We start from the raw sequence: 10,001 nt of genomic DNA on the forward strand, positions 1-10,001 counted from the left end.
ATGTAATGAAACAAGCTATATGAATGGTTGAATGTGAAGCTGATGATGTGCCCTGTAAACTTTCACTCAATCCAAAATAAAAACATTTAATTAAAAAAAAAAAAGAATTAAGAATTCCTAGATGTTTTGTCTTTAGTGACGAGATAACTAGAAGCTTCCCATTACAGATGTGGGAAAGACTACAGGCAGAATCTATTTGGGGAAAAGGATTCAAGAGTTCTATCATAAACAAGTTAAATTTAAAGTGCCTACTAGACATCCAAGTGAAGACAGCATGGCTATATGATAACAGTTGTTATTGATAGCATCAAAAATAATCAAAAGCATCACACTAACTACTTTTCTCAACACCTCACCCACAAGAATATGATTTTGTTAACTAGCCAACAGTTGCTGACTTATTATTCTGGTTTTAGATGGTGAGTACAATATGTACTCCGTCTCTATGATTTCTAGCAGCTTATTTCCATTTATATGAATACGTTAATGGAAAAGAAAGCAAGAATGGAAACAAATACTGTTGATTGGTTTTCTTATCCCTGAATGAAGACACTCATCACATAATGTGTATTTCCAACATTCCAGGCTCTCTGTTTACAGAATCCAATTTTCTGAGGTTATTTCAGATATAAAGGGCTTTTTAAGTAACAAAATCGTAGTATTGTAGCTTATAGTTCAAATCATAAATGTGATTTTTAAAAAAGACTTTCACTATGGTTTAATCCTACAAGCTACAAATAGTCAGAGAAATCTGCAGTGGGACATGGACTTTAAACTGCCTGAGTTCATATCATGTTCCAGGCTACTTAACCTCAAGTCTCAATTGCTTTACCTGTTAAATAAGGATAATGATAGGATTGAGGATTGTATGATCAAGCACAAGGCCAAATATTTACTACAGTCCATGGTGACTCATAAGGTCTAGATAGATTATCTGTAACAACTGTTATTTTTTTAAAAAAACATAAAACATGTTCAATTCAACAAGCCAGCATTTTGTATTACTATATGCATCAAACTATGTTAGCCACTGTCTGGTCAGTTATGACTAAATAGGAATCTATTCTAAGCCAGCTAGATCCACTGATGAGAAAAGTCCCGAGCACAACATATTAGATTAGTCTTTCTAAACTTTGAAATCAAAATCCATGTAGAGAAACAGAACAACCAGAAGAGAAATAATAAGAATACTCACACATTGTGAAGAATGTAGCCAATGTCACTGAACAATATGTATAAAAGTTACTCTCTGGGAACCTAAACTGCTGTGTAAGCCTTCACTAAAAACATAAGAAAATATTAATAATCTTTTTTTAAAACCCATACAGAGGTGGTCTAGGCATCAACAACCAACCTCAGATGAGGATATGGGCAAACAGCTCATTTCTGTGATGTCATACATACCTTCTCTTCTACAACTATACTGGCCTATATGTTGGATTCCTCTCTCTCTCAAAGGGGCTTATGAATGATCTATAATATAATCTTAATCCAGCATTTTAAAAGTCCATAACTTTCACATGTCACTTCCAGAAAACATTGAAGGTCTCTGGTAAAAGCTTCACATCATCTACAAATCTTATTTCCCCATGTCTGGCAGACCTGTTACAGTTGTCCACATCCTACATTCATGTCTTTTAGAAGCTATGGTGATGGTGGTGTGGCCTGGAGTCAGTTCTGACTGATAGCAATCCTGTTGACTCAGCATTTCCGCGGCTGTAATTTTTTATGGGCGCAGAAAGCCTCATCTTTTACGCGCAAAATGGCTGGTAGTTTTGAACTGCTGACCTTAAGGTTAGCAGCCCAGCTCATAACTACCCCATTACCAGAGTTCCTTTTTAGAAGCTATTTACACTCAAAAATTATCTTTTTCTGAAATACAGAATTAATTTTCCAGAACAGTGTTCTAACTGTTGCCAATTTATAAAGTCTTCCCTTGAGCAAATCGACATAGAGAAACCATGACAACATTGTTGAAACATCAGATTAGTTTTTAGACCATACGTGGAGGTTGCTTGGGAGTGTGTTTGATTTCTTCATATTATCATTTCCAAGAAGAAACAGGAAAAATAAAAAAGTTGCATGTGATGGTAAAAAAAATCATTGTTCAGACAAGATCTAACAATAATGTCAGCTGCTAGGCCTCTCAATGAATGTGTCACCCCTCTGGAACAAAAGGACTGTATCTTTGTATTGGAGCACCGCCCAGCTCAGTTCCTCATTTAATATTTTAGAAGTCAGCTTCAAAGTAGGTCAAAGAATGAAAACCAATTCTGGTTTCTTCCTCAGCTCACATCTTTAATTTTCATGGACCAGAAACTATGTGGATCTATCTATTCCCAGCAAGATAAGAAGAAATGTGCAACCTGCCAATCTCAGTAAGTTCTTCTCCAATATTATGCTTGTGAAACAACTTTCATCATTTTTCCTTTTGTAAGAAAAGAAATTCTGAGATCTAAAAATGGCACATGAAAAAAAATCAGTCTGCCCATTGGTCTGGTGAATTAAAACCAAAGCAGACTTCACACCAGTAGGAATGTGTTTCGTATGTAATGGTTTCCAAAAGAACTGGTTCTAAAAAAGTGAAAAGGGATGCTTTGCTTAAGGTGAATGACAGCTTCTCAGAGGTTTTACATCAGATAGAAAGACACAGAAGGTGGTCCTCAGATGAATATGTCCTCATCCTAAAATAATAGCTTTCTGCCACCAAAATCCATTGTAGGAAAATGTATAATTACCACAAAAGAAGGGTGTGGAAAAATCTCTGAAACAAGATTTTCTCTTCTGGAAGAAAGAATGTTCATATTTTTTAATGGAGTTATTTTACAAGCAGTGCTATTATGTGCTTAAAAGGCCCCAGTAGAAACTTAAAATCCAAAGATAGAAAAGGGGCAAAAGTACAAAGGAGTAAAATTGCCACAGTTAGAAATCAGTAAGTTCAAATGACCAAGAAACACTAAAAAGTCAACTTTCTCAATAAGCAAATAAATATGTGGGCTTGGAGTCCTGGTGTGACGCTGTGGGCTAATGCGCCAGACTGCAAAGTCCTTTGAATTGCAAGGTCAGTGGTTCAAGCTTACCAGCTACTCCTTGGAAACCCTATACAGGGTCACCTATAGGTCAGAATCGACTTGACGGCATTTAACAGCATGCGGGCTTATTCATCAGTGATTGTTTTTAGCTCTTCTTTCATTTTGCCAAGATACAAGAAGTCATTCTGCCTTAAGCCAAGGTTACTAGGTTGTCATTTAAAACTGTACCTCTACTCCATCCAGCCTTTTTTCTTTCCTTCTCAGATATTGTTTAATATTAAGCACATGGCTAAGCCAAAAACCAAACTAACTGTCATCAAAAGGACTCTAACTCATGGTGTCCCCACGTGTGTCAGAGTAAAACTGTGCTTTTACAGGGCTTTCCACGGCTAACATTTTGGATGGAGATCAACAAGTCTTTTAATCAAGGTACCTGCAGGTGGGCTCACATCTCCAGCCTTTTGGTTAGCAGCCTAGTGTGTTAATCATTGTTACTATCCAAGGATTCTGGAACATGGCTACCCGATAACATTTTTCAATGGACCCTTTAACGTGCAGCAAAATAATGTTTTGCCTTTGAATTCTGCATGCTGGTTCTACTTCTCTGCTCCCAACCTCAGGGTACACACTTGCTATTGTTAAATTTCTCCCGGAGTCAGTTCAAACTCATATATCAACTGTGTATAGTTTTTCCAAGGAGCAGCTGTTGAGTTTGAACCCCAGACTTGTGGTTAGCAGTCCTGCGTTTGTCCTATATTAATTATGCTCAGTACTCTTCGTACTTTCTTTGGAGGCAAGGGCCATATTTTATTTGACTCTGATTCTCATCACCAAGACCATGTTTTACATGTGTTATATATATGCTCTGTTCACTTCACCTGGCATACTGTAATCTACAATAACATTTGTGAAACATCAACCCAACAGAGAGGAGCACTTGTGCACAGAGAGCACTTGCTGGAAACAAGGACAGGAGTCAATTTCATTTTTGATTAGCCCCATCACGAGGAGCCCTGATAGTGTAGTAGATTATGAGCTGGGCTGCTAACTGCAAGGTAAGTAGTTCAGCTCCACCAGTCGCACCATCTTAGAAATACAAGGATTTACTGTCTTGGAATCTCTATACAGGGTTGCTTTGAATTTAAACCGACTCGGTAGCATGCCACTACCATAATCTTCACCAGCTACCTCCCAAGTCTTTCCCCATAAAGCACACGTTATGCCAGTTCAACTTCAACCCAAATCCAGCAGCCCCCTGACCATCCAATTGTCAGCCGTAAGACTTATGGAGGTGCCACAGTATCCTTATGGGAAGTTGTACACATAAGGCTGTAAAAACCTAGATCTAAAATATAGGTAGAGGACGTTACACTTGATGCAACAGATAATAAGGAATGATGTAGGAAATACATGATATAGTCATATGTCAGAAAGATAGATCTTCTTGGAACTTAATTCATTACCAACAGAATTAAATTTTTCTAAGAAATAAGTCTAAATAATGAACCAATAACAATGAAGTGTTAATAATAAAAGAACTGAAGGTTTTGTTTGTTTCTTTTTTTTTTTTTTCTTAATTCCATTCTGGCATAATTAAAGATGTCACTGTTATTAAAACTTCACTTATTGAATTATATTTCCTGTGAACAAAGTGTGTATTTAAGAATATTTAATTCTTATATAAGTCAATGTCATTTCCAGTTTTTGGAAAACAGATATTAATTCCTTGTCATTGAAAATGTAACTGAGTTTATTATCAAAATTAATTTCTCAAAGGCCACCTGATAGCCACCAGATGGCAACCTGAGCTGATGTCAAATCAGAAATTTAAGTTATTGATAGCCCTGAGAATGCATCAACACCCACCAGCCTCCTGGGTTCCTTCAAAGTCATAAAACATGAATGCCTTCTACTACTTCCGTAAATTCCATTTGGACCAAGTGAAATACGCTCTACCCACAATGCTTACAATAATTAAAGTATGTTTTTTCCCTTAATAGGAGTCTATCTAGAAATAACACAATATGGTATGATCATTAATAGACCTATTACAGTACTTGAATGAATGCTTATCAAGAGTACAGGCACACATTAGTAAATTTCCTAAAGAAAATCTATTTTCATTTCAGATTGTGACATTTTATTTAGAAAAATGATACCCTTTCTTTTAATTATTTCAGTAAACATAATGAGGGTACTGCTAACTACACTACAGAGTCCTTTATTTTCTCCATTTTTTTTTCAGTAATCTAAGTCTACTTGTAATTAAAGGCATGCTGCATTAATGATGCCGAAAGTCTCCGAGGGAAACATTTAATGTCCACCTCATAATATTATGCCAAAATTACATGCACAGAAGACTTTTTAATAATCTTTGTTTCCTAATTTAGTTTTGATTGGCTCTGAAATCCATAGCAGCACTCAAGGGCTCACATTTCTACCGTCATCAGCACTTCTGTTCCATAAATTGTACAAACGCACATGACTTCTTCCGTCTGTAGGCTTCTTTTCAAAGCTTCTGTTTAACGTACCCAGAAAATTAGCTGCAGGCTGGAGATAATTGCAGATAATTTTGCCATTTTTAAGCCACTAGGGTGTTGTGTGGAGATATGACAGCTAACTTTGTCTAAACACAAAGAACAAGTCATAGCTTTGTGTTGTCACTTCTGCTCTCTGCATAGGTTCAGATCATCCTATCTGAGCTTTATGCAAATCAAAACAAATGGTAGGCACTAGATGATCTATGTTCTCTGACAAAGCTGTGCTACCTGGAGGTTTTAACATGGATGAAAGAAGGATGGGAAATACAATAACATGCTATCACAGCATTTAAAAACAAAATGTTATGCCTCCTCTACCCTTCAAATTCCTCCCCCTTAACAAAGCAGAGATCCTTTTTAGCTGTGGAATAACTGAAATAAATATATTAAATAATAAAATAAAGTATAGTTCTTACTATACAGGATTTATATATAATGCATGCATATGTTACATGCATATAGGTAAGAGTATGTGTGTATTTCCCTGTTCTATTGTCATAAACAGAAATGGCAGAATGCTCCCCAAAACCTAATGTTGATAAGTGCTGGTACAATTAATAAGGGATAATTTTAAATTGCTTGACATTAAAGATTTATGAAATAGATCATCCAGGTTAACAAGCAAAGCTCTATTATTATTAAATGGAATCTATGGCTACATTTATATGCTCCTTTTCTCTAAAACTGCATTCTATATTAAAGCAAAAGCAGTATTCATGGGTAGTCACTGGCATAGAGGAATGGAGCAAATGCAAAAAGTAGCAAAACAGACTCTGAATGCATTGCCAAAATGTCCTTCAACTGTTTATTAAATAAACCAGCTATGGGACTGACAGGGTAGTTCTCTGACCAAAGAATTGCTATAGTCACAGCTAATAAGGGTGTCACTAGCTGAGCAGATGATTACTGAAGCCATCTTACAGCACACATTTACATACAGGGGCTAAGTAGTGTTGGTGGCTATGTGGCAGCTACCCTGATGTAATAGGCCATAACGACTCTCAGGGAGCAGACATGGATGCGAGTGTAAGTCACAATACAAATGACTTTCTGGATTCCCATTAGACCTTGGGCTAAGAAGCACCTAAACAAGTCTGATGTGACAGCATCTGGAGACAGCTTTACAGCCTTGTGTCAGAAACCGTTATACTGTAGAGTTTTATGGAAAACCCACAACTGCAGAGAAGGTGTTATATGAGGTCATTAGGACTGATTTAGCATATAATACGTCTACAAATAGTTCCAAATTGTGCATTTGAAGGACAGTTATGCCAATAAAATGCATATTAAGGAGTATAAATTAAGTATTATTTGGGAGTGTCTCACAAGACTTACACTCTCCCTGGGAAAATTATCCTGCTCAATGACAAGTTTAAAGCCACCAAAGCTTCTGAATATTTGCATCAGACTAAGATACAACCTTTGAAAAGGCAATCCTGTGGGGTTTCATGTAAATATATCAAGTATACATGCTACTGCACATGAGAAAGCCAAGGGTATCATCGTTTAAATTCTTTGTTCTCTTTTTGGTCTCTAACAGCCAGTAGAGTGGTAAGAGGCAAGTTGTTTAAGGACCTTAGCCCGTATCACTGAGGAGGTTCTGTAGTATGACCTTCTTTCTCCTCAGTGAGAGAGTGAGGCATGCTGAAGACACCAGGTAAACCTTTCAACCTGACAGACAGGAGCAGTGCTGAGCGAGCATTCCCATGCCAGAGGCTGAAAACAGGGAAGCTACACATAGAAATCCCACAGACAGCACAGCACACAGGGCTGATGCCAGTGGAAGTAGAATCCTGACAAAGGATATTTGCTATTTTACTTAGAACAGTGAATTAAACAATTCTATTACAGACATATTGTTCTAAGTGTCACACAGACTAACATATAGGGCTAGAGTGTTCTTTGTACAGGAGGAGTTGGCTCAGAACTCCTCTGCTGCTCTAAGGAGTGGGAAATTGCACAACCTATCTCCTGAATGGCAATTTCACCCCAGATACACAATGAGATCTTAAAGTTGACCTTTTAGAGGAAATTATTAAAGGCCTTTTTAGAAAGGCAACATCTGCTCTTCTGCAGATTTATTATAGTGTTGCTAATGTGTTCAATGTAACTATGATACGAATTCACTCCACAGCAGTGGTATGCAAGTGTTTGGATAAGCTCCTTTTCCAAAATGTAACTTATTTGCAAAGCTCATTCCTGTTTCCCAGAGAGACATGGGTCCTCTCTTTGAAATATTTAGTCTTTCAGGGCACTTTAGTCACAGTGATACCTAATAGCCAGACTCTTTTTTTCACTCTCCACAAAACCAGGTTTAGACAATAATTCAAACCAGTCCCCAAAGGCACTTCTAAAAAATGGCAGGTCCTTAGCTTTTAGGTGAAAACACTCTTTATTGCTCAAAATTGTTTCCTGTTACAAAATCTTTCCTATAAGACTAGGTCTAAGATGATCTTATGCTAATTTAGCCCACTGGGGACTGTGAACAGATGCTACTTTGATTAATAGTTTCACAATCCCAAAAATGCCAGGCCAGGTTCAAGATAATAAAGTCAGGTAAGAATACTATTAAAATCTGCCATACAATTATATCTGTATGTGGGGAAAAAATGGGATGACAGTTCTTGAATCAAATAAAGACCACCTCTAATAAAAGATAACACCACAAACAAAATGAACACACTGCCTGAAGTCTCTAGGACATTTAACATCATTTTGATCACCAGTCTCATTAACATTTAGCAGGTATATTTTCAGTTGTGTCCTTTAGTGAAAATTCAATGTGCCACTTCAATGTTGCCTTTTTACTTACATATATACTAGGAGAACAATGAATTCTGTAACTTTGTTTAGTTAAAAGAATAGTATCTGAACGTGTATGGCCCCAATCATTAGTCTTTAGCAAATATGTTTCAATATTTCAACATCCATCTCTCAAACACCCATATAAAACTATGACCACTGAAATTAAGAAACATCATGAATTGGCAAGTAATATTTTTCTAGAAAGGCCTCTCATAAGACTTCAGTCTCTCTCTCTGCTTCTCTTTTCACCGATCTCCTAAACACAACAGTTTCTTGATGAAGGAAACTATGAGCTCTCTTCTAGCCTTACACTTTGTATGAAGAAAGGTTTGTGTTTCCTAAATTGGTTTCTCAACAGATTTTATCTTTAACACAACACATAGGACCTAATCCTATTCTCAATCTTCAATCTGAAATGTAACCTTCAATTGGATTACATTGCACCTGCTGTAGTAAACCTTTGGCTGGCAGAGAAACAGAAGGTAAATTCCAATGCATCAACCACACTGTGCCAATTATAATTTCAGGTAGTGCAGCCCGCTCTGAGAATGAAGCTAGCCTGGAACCAAAAATCTGCTACCTGAAGAGTCTGCTCATTGCATGAATTGAGTCTTCACACTCACCACACCTGTATGTGTAGACTCTTGGACCCATTTATTATGAAATGTTCTATTCAAAAGGGTCGCCTCACCATTGCACAGAACGTCTCAGGAGGGTCTCCACAGGTAATATCCGGAGGATCCAGTTTCACTTTCAGATATTTGGTCATGTCCATGGATTCCGGCTGACATGCCATGTAATCCCAAACTTTCCCTTCATCTGTGTAAATTTGAGTCTTACACACATCATAATGTCCCCACACCAAGGGGAAGGGCTGCATCACCGAGGATACTGTAACCCAAAGGGCATGAATTGACAGGAATCTTGACAAATACATCTCTAAATTCTTTGCAATCTTCTTGGTAAATAAAGCAGTGTTTGCTTATCTGTGATCTGAGTCCAGTTTATATATACATATACATATATGTCTGTATGTAGGTAGTTCTGTATATTCAAAGAAAAAAAAAAGAAGGCTAGACTTCAAACCAGACTCCAAAACCAAATGTGAAGGGTTAAGGTATTGCACGTGTTCGGGAATATCGAGGACTTTGGTGGAACCCTAACATACTTGTGTGGTAGGCGTTAATGACAACTTGCAGCTTTTTCTTTGTCCTAGAACATATCTATTAATTAAGGGTCTAGTTTGGTTTTTGTAAAAGATGTCCAGTAACAGGCAACAATTTAGCAAAGCGATGGGTCTTCCGTTGTACATCCAATAACCCTGAGTGATCCTCGATGTTCACAGTTCCGAAGGGAAGCTCTGACGCGTTGAGATATTAGTATCTGAAGCAAAAGGATGAGTGTCTATAGCCCCGGTGTCTGTTTCCCATCAATCATTCTTTTCTTCTGGCACCAACACCCTTTTAGAAACAATAAGAGTAAGAGTTATTGTCCCAGAATCAATGCATTACAAAATGTATGATATGCTGACATTTTGGAGGTTTGATGTAATATAAAGCAAATTAGTGTAATATGGATAACCTTTACTCAGCTGCTTTGCTAGAATGCAGCAAACTACAGAAAT

At 37.2% G+C, this 10,001-nt stretch overlaps 1 protein-coding gene across 1 annotated transcript in view; it reads right to left on the bottom strand.

The window, feature by feature from the left end:
• NTNG1 (netrin G1) overlaps positions 1-9,576 on the bottom strand; it is a 509,839-nt gene extending 500,263 nt beyond the window's left edge. Inside the window, exon 1 of the mRNA XM_006865985.1 lies at positions 9,069-9,576. Coding sequence (XP_006866047.1) covers positions 9,069-9,314 — 246 coding nt within the window. The 5' untranslated portion in view covers positions 9,315-9,576. The remainder of the gene's footprint in view (positions 1-9,068) is intronic.
• Positions 9,577-10,001: the final 425 nt, after the last annotated feature.

Source organism: Chrysochloris asiatica, unplaced genomic scaffold, assembly GCF_000296735.1.
Source record: "Chrysochloris asiatica unplaced genomic scaffold, ChrAsi1.0 scaffold00085, whole genome shotgun sequence".
NCBI lineage: Eukaryota > Metazoa > Chordata > Mammalia > Afrosoricida > Chrysochloridae > Chrysochloris > Chrysochloris asiatica.